The sequence below is a fragment of the Manacus candei genome, unplaced genomic scaffold, assembly GCF_025592945.1.
Source record: "Manacus candei isolate 608988 ecotype Guabito, Panama unplaced genomic scaffold, ASM2559294v1 h1tg000014l, whole genome shotgun sequence".
Lineage (NCBI taxonomy): Eukaryota > Metazoa > Chordata > Aves > Passeriformes > Pipridae > Manacus > Manacus candei.
In genome coordinates, this window is record NW_026138062.1 from 43,608,888 (window position 1) to 43,624,192 (window position 15,305).

The following is a 15,305-nucleotide window of genomic DNA, read 5'->3' on the forward strand; positions in this document are numbered from 1 at the left end:
TCACTCAGAGTGCGTCTGTGAAGAAGAAATCTGTGATGTCCCCCACTCCACAGGTGAATGCAGGTATCCAGAAAAGACATACATGTGCCCTAAATACGGCAGTTTTTACATAGAATTGGTTATGAAGAACTATACTTTGACAGATAATAATGGTTTACAGAGCAACTAAAAGGATATTGGTATGGCTACTCTATAATAAACGTAACTAATTTAATACCTTAATGCACATATGAGGCTTTTTTTCAGAATTATGTCTGTTTGAAGGGAGCTTCAAAAAGTAGTTTAAAAGTCTGTATCCTTCCTATAGCTTCTCTGGGGAGTACAACATCACCTTGCTTTCTTACTGGTTTCCAGCAAAGGAATGATAACATGCTTGCTTTGAGTATCAGCATGCAGCTCCTTCCATTGGTCAGTGGTAAATTGTTTACTGTTCCCTAGGTTTATTTACTGAGAGTGTAGTTCACTCTACTTTAAACAGATAAATTCTTAGCCCTAACTTCTACGTCAGCCTTGTGCCTAGAACCTAGAGAAATATGCATTATTTTCATACAATACAAAACATACCATTTCCCCCACTTTAAGACAGGCTATTATTAACCCTCACATCAGTGTTCCACTACTTTTATAAACACTAATTACTACGCTCTTAACTCTGCTCCCAACAACATAAGATTGCATATCTTGTGAAAAAGGGGGAAGACTGCAGAACTGTCAATACTCCTCCAAAGACAGAGACACTGCATCAAGTTCTCAGGACTTTAGGGCTTATTGCTCCATTTCATACTGCATCTTCCTTTGCAAAGTACAGCAAATACTCAGCAGTTTCTTTACAAGGCAGCACTATTCTTATTGACTTTTTTCTATATTTTTCTGATTGTGGACTCAAAGAATATTATCATCATGACATTATTGCTCTCTCTGATATAAATTAAGTAACAGAAAATGCCTCTAAATATACCAGGTTTAGTATCTATGAATGGTTTTTTTATATTAACTTTAGCTGCTGGAATTTGGGCTTCTTGGAAAAGCAAAAAGGATCAGCAGAACAGGAACACAACAGAAATGGTCATAGTTGGAGGCCAGAATATAAATGTTTTCACTGGATTTTTTACTGCAATTGGTAAGTTTTCTTTTCTTTTCAGATTTCTTCTTGAAGCGCTTGTATTATATAGAACTGGGTGACTTCTCTTTCAAAGCAAGTTAACTTCTTTAATGTCAGGGTAGATTTTACCTAAGTGTGACTTTGAAAGGGTTCAGCTTCATGAATCATTTTGGGATGGATTCTTCCAAACCTTTTCGCACTGAGCAGAACCTAATGTTTATGTAGATGCTTTTAAATTAAAGAGATTCATTTAAGAGTTTAGTTAAGAGTTAAAGAGTTTAATTTAAGAGTGACTGAAGAATATGACACTTTTCATTAAGGACAACTGTGGTCTTATTCTTGAACCAGTTTCTGTTATCCAGCATTATAGAACAATATTACTCCTGGAACAGCCTAGGTCTGTGTGGAATAAATTGCCACTCCTGGTGACCATTGGACTCTCTACTAAAGAAAAAATGTTTCCCCACTGACTGCTGCCCTCTGCTCCCCTTTACTCTCTTTGCTGCATGGCGTCATCTGAAATTTGCTTCCCTGACCTGTTTTTTTGTGAAGGCATTCCCAAATGGTATTTGCCTAAGACACTTCAGCCAGTGTTGTAGGTTTGTTTTCTGACTGCAATGTCTGCTTGTCCATTTTCTTAGACCATGTAAGTGATGCTCATGAAGGATGATCAATCAGTCATGGCAGAATAACAAAGGCAATTCTGTTTGCTGTAGCAAAAGCCTTCCTGTGAGAAAAAAAAATTAAATTAAAAATTAATATATTCAAATTGCCTCTAAATGTTTAAACTCAGTAGCACATCTCAGCATGAGAGAAAAAAAGAAAATAGAAGTGTGATCAAATATTTGTATGAGAAAAAATTACAAGCTCTCACAGTGTTCTACAAGACTAGTTGAGAATAGGTATTGCCATTCTCATCTTCTCATCTTCCACATTTACAGCCACCCAGGTTGGAGGAGCATATATCAATGGCACAGCTGAAATCGTCTACCTGCCTTCAGAAGGATTATTGTGGGTCAAGGCACCTGTGGGATTTGCCTTGTCCCTTGTTGTTGGTAAATAATTCATGCAATTAGGACGCATAAGGTTTAAAAATATATCATATGAGTATATTGAGATATCTAACAGAGTATAAAGTACATTTTAAAGCTGGTTTTGATTCTTCAGTTTCCCATAGAGCCAGAATAAACATTTATAATGCTATCCTCTAAACTGAAGCATAACAAGTTAGGGTAGCTTGCCGCTATGTAGAGTTTTGCCTGCTTGGAGCAACTTACAGGACAAAAATCTTATCTGGCAAGTTTAGAAGACCGTGGCTATGTGCATATTGCTTTTTTAACAAGGTCTCTTACTTACAGACTATTGAGAATATTGTTATCTTTTATTTTTTCTTTGAAATTTCTGTGGGATGAAATAACACTATCATGATTTTTCTTCTAAAGTACGTTCTTCTGAGTAGTGTCACCTCAGGACAAATGTTGTACAAGTTTCGATCTGGCTTCCCACCAAGTCTCCGAAACTCAATGACAGAGACTGCTTCCCAGAGAGGGAAGGAAAAAAAACCAAACAGCCAAAGCTATAGCAAAAAATATATATATTACATATAAAACAGATCTATACAGATCTATACTATATGCATATAACCCCAGAAACCCCAAATAGCTTTCTAAAAGGGAAGAGGAGAAGGGAGAAGGGAAAAAGGACAAAAAAAGGATGAAAAGGGACAGAAACAAAACAGGTATGCACAGTCTAAAAACCTGATAACCAGTAAACTAAAGAACTGGCGAAATCTTACCACTTCCCTTAAGAAAAGCAGGACAGCCAGACCGCGGCCCAGAACTCTCCCCTCCCGCAGGGGCAGACAACAGCAGTCGATACAGGCCTTAACTTCAGATAAGCAAGATCACATAGGGATCTACTGTTCTCAAACCTTGCCAGAAAAGAAGAGAGTGAGGTCTCTCCAGTCGGCTTATTTATACCTCAGGTTATGTAAAGGAATAACATGGAAATACTTCCTCGGTCACTTTCCTAGTTCTTTCCTGGTTACAAGCTGGTTTCCAGGAAGGCCTAGGGTGAAAACTATCACAAATGTGTAGTGCATCCAGCTTATCCCACTTCACAGCTGGTCACTACTGTGTTGTAACTAAGTTAAATGTGCAGTGTTCTATATCTGAGTTGCCGTTTCTAACTCTGAGAATTATTGAGCTCACACTGAGGTTCAGCTGTCTTGCAAGAATAAAGTTTCTTCCAGGCCACACTGTTATACCATAACTCTCTCGGGACACAATATGATGAAAGCAAGGAGACCTGTGCGGACCTTACATAGGAATTTCTAAAATAACAATGACCTTTATTCCCAAGTCAAAGAAAGGAGTCCAACTGACGTGAATATGAATCAGGCTTGGAAATATATTGCAAGCATTGCTAATGTGAGTAATTCTTACTAATGAAATTGAGGAGTGCAGGTCTGATCCTGCAATCTTTGCTCAGGTCAGCAGTGCCCAGACAAGCAGTCCTGTTGGCTTCAGGGTTAGGCACCATACGTATTCTTTGGTTTAAATGAGATGGCTGCACATCTGAAGTCTAATATTTAGAAGAAGGTGGGTGGGACTCAGCTCAATGCACAGATTAAAACAATATAGTTTTGGGAAAAGGCAATGAAGCCACCAAAACGAAAATGTAATCAGAAAAGGAACATATATCAACATGATGCCTCACATGGCCAAGGACAAAAGTTTGTCTCTTTTTTAGCCAAATATGAGTCTCTGCCTAATGACGGTTTCCACAGAATGCAGTTCAGAAAACTTTATGTCTCGTGTTGGTAGGTCATTGGGGATGGGGAAAAGGTTATATGTGGGTATCCTCTGAGCTAAGTTCCTGTTACAGTCACACAGGTATCTTATGCCATTTGGGGTGCACTAGAGGGTCCTACCAGGCCTCCAGAAAGATGTAGATGTGCCAAAGTGGATGGTTGTATCTTTCAGCTGTAAGCAGATATCTTTATAATCTGGGACTCCCAGATGGACAAACCCTCATGTTTAGGCAAGTGAATTTAGGCCCTGGTGTCTAGTTGGCTGCATCATTCTCTAAGGTCCATTATATATGAATTCCACACTTACTATATGGGTCTGATACACAAATACCATATTATTCTTATTTTTTTTCCTGGAATATAAAACATGTCATCACTTCTGATAGGTGGTTACTTCTTTGTAAATCCAATGAGATCCAAGAATTACGTGACAGTGATGGACCCCATACAAGAAACTTATGGGAACATGATGGGAAGCTTACTCTTCATTCCACCAGTGCTAAGAAAGGTGTTCTGGTTTGCAGCTATTCTGGTATCTCTGGGTAAATACTTACTTTCCTGTTATATTTGTTAGTGTGGCACAACTGTCAGAGTATAAAACACATTTGGGAATTATGTCGGATTAAGCTGTGGAAAGTTGTGCTTCATGTCTCCTTTTGTGAGAGAAACAATCATTTCTTATTCCTGGAAAATATATTTTTAGGTTTAAAACAAATGACAGTAGTATATATTCGTTATATTATAATAGAGAGGTCTGGCAATACGAGTTCGTACCTTCTTCTTGCCTGTGGGAGAGCAGACCAAAAAAGGCAAAGTGCCTTGGCAAACGCCACGCAGCAATGTACCAGCAAGAGCAGAAAGGGAACATGGTCTCTCCCGAGTTCTCACTCATTGCACTCTCTGTAGACCGCCTTTCTTATGTAGTGTGGTGTGCTGGCATCAAAAGAATAACATAACCATATTTATTCTGTATTCTGCACATATTAAATCTGTCTTAAAATACTTGACTGCCGTTCTTCTCTGCAGGAGCAACAATGAGGGTCATCTTGGATATTGAAGGCTCTTTGACTATCATTGTCTCAGCATGCACTGTCATACTTTAGCGTTATGGGAGGTCTCTACTCTGTTTTTCATTTTAGAGTATAATCTAGCTAAGTTTGTGTAGATTTATTTACAAAAGTGGCATTCCTGAAAAAAATTCACTTTCCCTTCTTCTGTGCCTGATTCACTATTCCAAGCACCTGATTCACTATTGCAAGCAACCTATTTTTCAGCTTTCTCAGTCTGCCAAACCATTAACCTGTTTTCATTAAAATTTTACATTCATCACAATGAAAACAAAAGAAAAGGACATCCTCAACCATAAGAAATACCATCCTCAAGAGTTAGAACTGGGCAACATTTATGCATTTGAAATGAAAATTTTATAACACTAAAGATTATTATCCATCTGGATGGATGGATGATGCCCTACAGCCTGGTGAGTACCACTGGTAACATCTGAATATTTCAGGTGCTTGGAAGCATCCCATGGCAAACCTACTTCCAAAGGGTGCTCTCTGCTGCCTCAACAGGACAGACAAGGCTCATTTCCTACATCCCAGGATTCAGGTGCTTTGCAACGGCCATCCTCTCTGCGCTCATTGGTGCAGTCGCAGCATCAACAGATAAAACTAATTGTTGTCTCTGAGTGATTAACATGCTTTTGTCAAAAGTGATTAAAATGGGATCCAAAGAAGTCGTGATTTAGACTTCAAGTTACTCAGTCCTGTGGCCCTGGCCACCAAGATGAGTGATCTCTACCAGAAATATGGAGCCCTCTGAGGTTCAGTGCACAACTACCTAAAGACATTTAAACAGCCCCAAGACCTGTTTAAAGCTATTTCATTATGATAATATGATTTTCATGGACTTTGTGTTAAGTTGCAAAACCCTGTATAATCCTATTTTAGAAGAAAGTTTATGCTTCCTTCTGTTAATGCCTTTTGCACATAAGACCCAGCAATATTACTACAGATTGTTAACAAGATTCTGAAGAAAACTTGCTTGAAGGAAGCAAGTTCACTCCTGTAAACTCACAGCCTCCACCCAGGGGATCAGTCCTGTGTTGGTGAGCAAGACATATTGAAGACATATTGAAGAGTAGACATATTGCCGAACATTTAAGGAAACCAGTTGAAGTCACGAGTTTATCTGTCACTAGGGATATCAGAGCAAAACACCCTTCTCCTGTGAGCCGGGTCTAGAGGTTGACCTTTAACTATCCCAATTCTGGAAACACACAAAGCACAGCTGTATCTAGAGATGCTGCAAAGGAAAAGGAAAATCTTTGATCTAGTGAGAGTTGCAGTATGCTAAGGGGAATCCCAAGAGATCACAAAAGAACCAAAAAAATTAATCTAAGTCCTAAAATACCAAGTGGGTCTCAGTTCTTAGCCCTGCTGTGACTGGTCCCTGTGATAAGGCAATTTCAAAGGCAACAGAAATGTCCATGAAGGATTTATTGTGACTTTTCCTTGTTTTGTTTAAAAGACTGGAATCAGACAAGCTGTAATCTTCCAAGTCTGAGAGAGGGGAATCGGCAATGATACTACCACTTGTTTTGCACTATCTCTGCCCAGCATATATCTCCATTGCTGGCTTGGGAGCCATTGCTGCTGCCACAATGTCTTCTGCAGATTCATCTCTTCTCTCTGCTGGCTCCGTGTTTGCTCACAATATCTACAGGAAAATCCTGAGGAAAAAGGTACTTGGTTGCAGCATTCAGTAGTTTTGGTGTCAGGAAAGACAGTCTTGTTTCAAGACTGTTTCTAATCCAGTCTGTGATTGGAGGTATCAGTCCTTCAGCTACTGAACTAATTCCTGGAGCTAGAGCTCCAAGTGTAAGTCAAGGGTGTTCATATCCTTGGTAGGGGTACCAATATCCATACTGGTGAGCTTTGCTCATTCTAATATGACCGGTATAAAATTTGGATTAATGTCTTAATGGAAAAAGCATAAAACGAGGACCCTTAAAAGTCCAGAGGGCAGCTCCATCTCCAGGGGTGCATTCATCTCCTTTAAAATATTCATCCTCACTAAGGTAGAGATTCTGCTCCCCATCAGATAAATATCACACAACCTTATGCTTTGCCCTAGTGTTAGTGAACACCTGGAAACACTTAGCTCCCCATGCACAGCAGTCTTGTTTATATGCTTTATTAAACCAAGACCAGAAATTCTTTCCTATGTCTCTAGAGACTGCCATGAAATATTAATTATAATGTGTCTAGAAAATGGGAAAAAAACTTGTTTTGAAAATTAAAAGCGTTATCATTTACTACGGTCCTAGGTGGTCACCCACTGAAATCTTCCACACCTCAGTGATTTGAGTGGGAGCATGTGAGGTTGTGCTTAGCTAAGGGAGACATCAAAGCTATCGTTATCTTAGCACCAGAAGAACAGGGCTCTTGTTAAATCGCAGTTGCTGTATGCTGATTTAATCATACTCCCCTGTAAGATATAGGGCTGACCTAGTCTGGGGACCTGTACCTCCCCCTGCATGGAGCAGACCAAAGCTGACACACTGAACTTGAACCAGGGCACAGGTTTGCTGCATGGCCCAGCTGAGAGTGAAACTGATGTCCTCGTGCCAAGGTCAGCATTCTGCTCCCTGACCATGGAATCATACTATGGTTAGGGTTGGAAGGGATCTTAAAGATCATCTAGTTCCAACCCTTCTGCCATAAGCAGGGACACCTGCCACTAGACCAGGTTGCTCAAAGCCCCATCCAACCTGGCCTTGGACACTTCCAGAGATGGGGCAGCCACAGCTGGGTAACTTCTTCCAGTGCCTCACTGCCCACTGAGTAAAGAATTTCTTCGTAATATCTAACATAAACGTACCCTCTTTCAGTTTAAAAACATTGTCCCTTGTCCTGTCACTATCCGCCCACATAAAAAAATCCCTCTCCCTCCTTTTTACAAGCCCTCTTTAGGTACTGGAAGGCCACAATAACATCTCTCTGGAGCCTTCTCTTTTCCAGGCTGAACAACCCCAACTCTCTCAGTCTGTCTTCATAGGAGAGGTGTTCCAGTCCTCTGGTCATCTTTGTGGCCTCCTCTGAACCCACTTCTGTCGCTGATAATGTCGGAACGGCCAAAGCGACACGAAAAAAGGTTCCAGCAAAATTTATTCCAAGAAAAAAGCAGGGACAGCAGGGCTGCTGCGCAGCCCCTTAAGTACAGTTTTTGAACACACGTAATGCACACGGATAGGACAGTTCAAACTTTCACACCAGAATTCTTACAGCTAATAGGTGCATTTTCTAAACTCTACTTTCTCACAACAACTTTGCTCTTTCTCAAAACAGCCCAATTCTTTCCCACAACAGTCCTGAGCACCTGCTCTTATTTTTCTCTCATGTTGATGTTTTTCCCAACTACTCTCATTCAAAACAGGTCCTTGTTCTCATGAGACAGTGTTCTCTGTTCCCACGGGACAGCTTCTTCAGGATGCATCAGTATGTTGTCAGGATCAAGGCCTCCATTTTCAGTCCTCTCTTTTCAGTCCATCTCAGGGGTATACTTTGATCTGGTCAACATCTATTGCTTCGTCAGTATGTGCCAAGGTGCTGACAGACCCGCTGTCACCCGTGACACACTTCAACAGGTCCATGTCCTACCTGAGCTAACAACCCCAGACCGGGATGCAGCACTCCAGGTAGGGTCTCACAAAAACAGAGTAGAGGAGCAGAATCACTTCCCTTGACCTTCTGGCCACATCTCTTTTGATGCAGCCCAGGAGCCATCCTATGCAGCAGCTCTGAAAGACAAATGCCTACATCTTGAGATACTTTTTCTCTACACCGTTGTGCTCAACTTCTCCAGCTGCTTCCCCACAGAGTCCCAAAGTTTGACATTAAAGCCTTCCTGTGCTAACATGCTTGGCGTGGTGGACAGTAGATCCACAGCTTCCCGAGAGAGCGTCAAAGGACACTGCTGAAGAGCGTCACCACCACCACCACCATGTTACCACTCAGCGTCACCACAGAAACTCACAGAGACTTCAAATAGGAACATCTCAGCACTGGAAGGGGGCATACTCAGCCATACTCTGCCCTTTCAAAGCCTCCCTAAATTTCATAACACTAAAAATGCTCGGCTTTGTGTGAAGAGAGGAAAATGGCAAATACACAATTACTGTAGCTCTCCTAAATGTTTACCATTTTCCATCCTTTTATGACTCCCTCCTCAGAACATCCCCCATCAAGCTTAAAAAGAAAACATTAATCAAGGTCAGACAAAGTTTTGAAAGCAATTAGCTGCAAGTAAAATAAATATAAAAGTAATTCTAACCTATACTTAATGACCAAATGCCTAGTTGTTCCAGTCCAGCACACCCAAAGTCCTTGAGGTGTTGGATGGGGGAAAACGACCCAGCTCCCAGGAAAGTCTTCCTCTCATAGGAACTGCATCCAGTTCAGTATTCCTTTATTTTTCTTTCTCCCTCTTTATAAAAAATTCATTTGGTCACTGGAGGGCCTCAGTTTACTTCTCCACATATGGATTTATCTCCTTTGACCCTTAGATGTGTCCATGCCAATTTCTCTATGCAATTTCAGTTTTCATAAACTTTCCTCAACCTAGACAGCTGCTACCTGGTTTTGGCATTTTTGATGTTTTCTGACTTTAACAATACCCTATCTGTCATGTTTAACTAAAAAAAAAAAAAAACAAACAAAAACCAACAAAACAAACAAAAAAAACCAACAACCAAAAACCAACCAAACAAACCCAACCAAAACAGAACAAAAACCAACCCAACCTGCAATTTCGGAAGCCTTTGGTTTACTATGAGTTCCTGGCATCTCATCAGATCCTCACCAGGCATCTTCAGATGTCTTATTTATGTAGACAAAAAAATCAGGAAGATAACACTACTGAAGGGAAATCTGCATCTCTTCCCTTTTTCACTTATTAATTTTTAGGATTTCCTAAATGTGTCCTCAATGGAATAACAATTGCATTCAGCAAGAAAGCAAACAAACACATGCAGGTTTGCCAGATATTTCTAGCACTGCCAGGGAGATACTTCCAGGTGAACTATGAGCTGCATGGGGCCAGGATGAACTTCTCATTGTTTCCAAATTCTGTGCTCTCTGGCTTTTCCCCACATGCCACACACCAGTCTTGCCTTGCAGTTCTTAGACTTTGCTACAACCTCTGCTGCAGAAAACATCACCTCAGTTAGCAAAGCTTTTTAGTCTTCTAATAACTTTTCCTGCTCTAGACTACCACTGACTTTTGTGCTCTTCTAAGAAAAGAAGAATTGAAAGGCATTAATCTCCCACAGCAAAGCAATTGTAAATATGTTAAAAAAAACAGATTTCTTTGCTGATCCTTAAAACTTCAAGATGATTCTTCATCCCCAGGGATGGGAATGCTGCTGCATGGCTTTCTCTGCCCCCAAGTAGGGACAGGATCACCTTTGTGTCTAGAATTTGGGCTGTCTGGAATAACCAAAAGAAGTAGAATAACATGAACTAGAGTAAGGTTTATACTATCAGACACAAAAGCGTGAACATCCCAAAAGATATACAGATAAAGTTTTCCTGAATTCTGCTGGGAAATGTCTTTCTTCAACATTAAACAACCTCAAGAACAAACAGTCTCGGTTCTTCGGCCAAAAGGGCAAATGGTTGTGTTTTTTTAAAAAATTTTTTGGCAGATCTCTTGCAGTACCTGTCTTGGTAGAGGTGTCCATTTTCCTCCTTCCCTCCTCAGTTTTCCTCCACCAGCTGTCTTACCTGACCCTGAGGTACTGTTGCATGAGTTCAACTTCACAGATCTCCTTTAAGCAACACGCTTGACTGACTCGTGCTTTGCTTACCCAGTCCCTTGAAGAGGGACAGCATTTTAATTCATTCTGAGAAGGATTTTGAGATTTTTGGAAGAATGTTCTGCTACATATGGTGAACAGACTTTTTGCATCATGTGAGAATTGCTGTCCAGAGCTAGAGGGCAGTTTTCCCGGTCAGTTTAATTCCCACACTAGACCAGTAGAAGTTATTTATCTTTACTTTAGCAAGACTTTTAACACTGTCTCTAACAAAATCTTCAAAGGCAAGCTGATAAATTACAGGTTAGATAAGTGGACAGTGAGGTGGACTGAAAAGTGGCTGAACTGCTAGGCTCAGAGATCTGTGATCTACAGCAATGGTTTTGGATGCCAAAACCTAGTGTGACCCAGGGTTTAATGCTGGGCCCACTACTGTTTAGCAACTTCACTAACGGCCTCAGTGTTGGGGTACAGTAGACTCAGTGAGTTTGCAGATCATACAAAACAAGGATGAGTGGCTGATACAAGAGATGGATGTGCTGCCATCCACAGGAACCTGAACAGGCTGGAGAAACTGATTGACAGGAACCTCATGAACTGCAGCAAAGTTAAGTGCCAAGTCCTGCAGCTGGGGAGGAACCAACCAGGCACTAAGGCTGGGAGCCAAGCCAGCAATGTGTTCTAGTGAGAAAAAACACCAACAGCCTCCTGGGCTGCATAAGGCAGAGCACTGCCAGCAGGAAATGACTCTTCCCCTCTGCTCAGCCCTGGTGAGAGAATTGAGTGAAGGACTACAGAGGTCATTAAGGATTCGGATCATATGTCATACAATGAGAGGCTGAGAGAGCTGGGACTGCTCAGCCTGGAGAAGAAAAGGCTCAGGCAGATCTTACCAATGCATTTAAATTTCTGGGGGGTGCAGGGAGGCAGGGTTGGGGGAAGAAAAGCCAGACTGTTCTCTGTGGTGCCCAGTGAGAAGACAAGAGGCAATGGGTACAAACTGAAAACCAGGATAATCCATAAGAAATGCCTTTTTCACTATAAGTGTGGTCAGGCACTGGAAGAAGTCACTCAGAGAGTCTGAGCCGTCTCCACCCTTGGAGATATCCAAAGTCAACTGGACACAGGTCTGAGTAACCTACTTTCACTGACCCTGCTCTGAACAGCAGGTTGGACTAAAGAATCTCCAGAGATGCCTTCTCACCTCAGTCTTTGTGTGATTTTGTGACCCTGGAAGAATACAATGACAGTCTTGTGGCACAATGTAAATGTCTTCAGCGGCAGCATCCCTTTGGTGGGCTGGGCTGGGACGACTTTTAGGTATGTTCTCACTTTAGCCACTGGCAATAACAAACAGTTCCATCTTTGAAAGGTTTTATTTAAAGTTATCATAAAGCTATTTTTTTTTTATTGTCATACAGGGGTCTGGACCTAAAATTGTCCACAATAACACAAGTCTAGCTTAGCTGGCTGTATGAAAAACTAACAAAAGCTGGGATAAAAAGGCCAGAAAGGTCTGGATAATTTCTGTGGATATGGGTGTGATAAGAGCTCTTCAATGCTTCTAGTGCCATTGTAGTTTATGCATGACAATGAGGGGAAAGATTCTAAAAATGGGGAAAAGATGCTTCCAGACTAAAAGAATGTTTGGACTGGATTTTAGTCTGCTATCTCAAACAAGATGAAAAGCCTCTTGGACACTGCTTGGACAGGGTCACTCCATGAGGCAGGGAGAGGACCCAGTGGATTCAAAGGTTATGTCTACATGACTAAATGCTTCTGCATGATAGAGCATCCCTGGCCCTAAGCCAAATTGTAGAGTTAATGTAATCAGGTGGGGATGCAAAGTCTGCTGGAATAGAAGTGGATAGAAGCTGGAGGAACCAAATCTTGTCCAATCTCTGTTCTCTGGAGTCATCTGAGGTGAACTGTCTCCAGAATAGCAGTTGAGTTTTCATTTCAAGTAAACCAGTTGGTTCACTCAAAAAAGGTCCAGAGAATGCACTAACATTCACACAAAATGGACAGTGAATTGTCTGGGAGCTGGGACTGAACTGAAAGGATTAAATATTTGCAGTAGACAGACTTAAAGCAGCAAACACCAGCATCTGTGCAGCATTCTGTTGTTGCCTGGGCTGGCAGGATCCACCGAGTTACCCTGAGGCTTCCATTGTCTTGGTTTTCCTCGACATTTTTATAGTTCATCTGCAGAGCATCTGAGATGATATCAGACAGAAATTTGATTATGAAAGAAAAACAATACCAAATCAATGCCAGGTACATTAGGTAGATTAACAACTGGCTGACAGGTTTGAAATGTAATTACAAGTAGGAAATTATCATCCAGTATCTGAACCTCTAGCGAGGTTGGTTCTTGGCAACGTGCAATTTTACTGCACTTAACCAGTGACTGGGTAGGCAATGAGGACCAGTCCACACTGTGTGCTCAGTTGGTCAAATGAGCTGCAGGTCAGTATGGGCTCACGGACAATCTAATGCAGGTGTTTATAGACAGATCAGGTGTATCACAGTCTAAACCCAGCTATTGGTTGTGTTGTTCTAAAAAGAAGGTCCAAGTGACTCTATGCACTGTAATGTGGAGATTCAAAGGAGATCGATCTTACCCACAGCATGCTTCTGCTACTTTATCTTTTTTTTTTCTCTCACAGGCAGGGCTTATGACAACATCCAGTGCCTGGATGTTAAAACTAGACAAATTCAGACTACAAACAAGGCTCAGTATCTTAAATGTAAGATCCATTAAATGTTAGAACAATTTGCCAAGGGCTGAGCTAGATTCTTCATCACTGAAAATCCCTGGAAAGACACCTGCAGCCTGTCACAGCTCACTACCCACAGCGTGACACTGTTGAAGTTGTTGGAAGGTCTTCTGCTGTCAGCGATGGTGCTGTGAGACCTCCTCCAGAAGCCACCTTTCCACATTGTACTCCGGCAAGTTAGAGGTGAAATATCAATTAAGTTTCCATCTCTGATATGTTTGAAGCAGTTCCTAAATCCTCCACACACACAGGCTGAGGTGGGGCATAAGGCCAAGGCTATAATTGACATCGTGACGCCTGTGGTGCTCCAGGAGGAAACCACCCATGATGCGTGTGCAGAGGTCTGAGCTGTGACTGCCTTGAGTTACCCATACTTGTTTCCAGGGGAGGCACCATAATTATACCACCATTGCTCAATCATAGTTATTATTTGAAAGGCCACATGCCTAACATGCTTTACCAGTCATTCTGCAGGGCCAGACGAGCTGAGCTTGACTCAATTTGCTTCGGTGCTCCATATTCCCAGCTGCCTTGCAGGCATTGTTCCAGACACAGGAACCAACACAGCCGGCATCAAGCCCAGCTCTCTAGAGAGACCCTGTGGTAGCCTCAGCTCAGTGCTTCAGCAAACCCAGAGTGAGCCTAATCAGTGGTACAAAAAGAGAGTTTTGGTTTTGGCAGCTCAGTTAGACCCTGTGAGGACACTGTTGTGCTGACAGGGCAGGTCAAAGTAAATTCTTTGCACCAAATTTATGCCAAATGAATTGGAGAGGTGTTCATGTGATCCATATAAAAGTGTGGTTGAGACTAAAGTGTGAATATTTAAATTATAGTTGATTTCAACTATACCAGCTTAATCATGTCTAATCATTGCTTTGCTTAATTATTACTCATGCTTAATTTTATTTAATTTCTCACTCCATCTGTACATATCCTGCATCTTAGGAAGTGACCAAATTGGACATAGAACACAGGCTTGAGCCCCTGGCATCCCAAGATTTGAGATGATGGAAGCTTGTGCTATTCTGGTAATGGAGAGGACAGCATTGAAACTCACAGGAAAAAAGGGAAAACACAAGAGACCCTTTTGCATTTGCCCCTTTTTGAGATTGTTTTCGTTTTGCACATAGTGGATAGACATGTCATTTGCTTTGCTGAATTTTGCAATTGAAAATATTCATACCACTAATGATCAACAATGAAAATTACCATGGGCCAGCAAAGTAGAACTAGAGTACCTCAGAAAATGGTCAGATGAATCTTATATGTGATACAGGCTCCTCTTATATATTCTTTTTACATTGTAACACTAACCAAGCCCTTCTCTAGGCAACAGACAATAACTTCAGACATTGATGTGAGGTGAAGGGTTATATGAGTGTGCCAAACTAGAACATAATTATTTTTATTTAATTGGAAGGGCATTATTATTTTGCTTTATTTTTACCACAGCATGAGTTGAGTTAATCAGTGACATCAAGACTGGAGGCAGCTTGGGCTACAGTGATAATGCACTGGTGGAGTTTACAGTCCTGAGGAATACAGGTCAGGTGAAGAGTAAAATCAGAACCCTGAATTTTAGGAAAGAAGAATTCCAGCCATTCAAGGAGTTAGTCAATAGGACTAACTGCCCTCAGGGACAAGGGAGTGGAAGAGAGCTGGGAGATCTTTAAGGGCATTTTCCATAGAGCAAAAGAGCTCTTGATCCCCAGCTGTAAGAAATCAAAAAAGGAAGGCAAGAGAGCAGCATGGCTGAGTTGAGACCTACTGGCCAAACTAAAGGGCAAGAAG

The 15,305-nt window shown here is 41.4% G+C and overlaps 1 protein-coding gene across 1 annotated transcript; it reads left to right on the plus strand.

Annotated features, from left to right (window-relative positions):
* The first annotated feature begins 713 nt into the window (after window positions 1-713).
* LOC127467168 (high affinity choline transporter 1-like) lies at window positions 714-7,040 on the plus strand. Its single transcript, XM_051778807.1, is given in 8 exon segments — window positions 714-1,120; window positions 2,044-2,157; window positions 4,301-4,456; window positions 4,941-5,010; window positions 5,012-5,054; window positions 5,422-5,593; window positions 6,447-6,476; window positions 6,479-7,040. Coding segments are annotated over 8 exon segments (969 nt in total). The 5' UTR covers window positions 714-942; the 3' UTR covers window positions 6,685-7,040.
* Window positions 7,041-15,305: the final 8,265 nt, after the last annotated feature.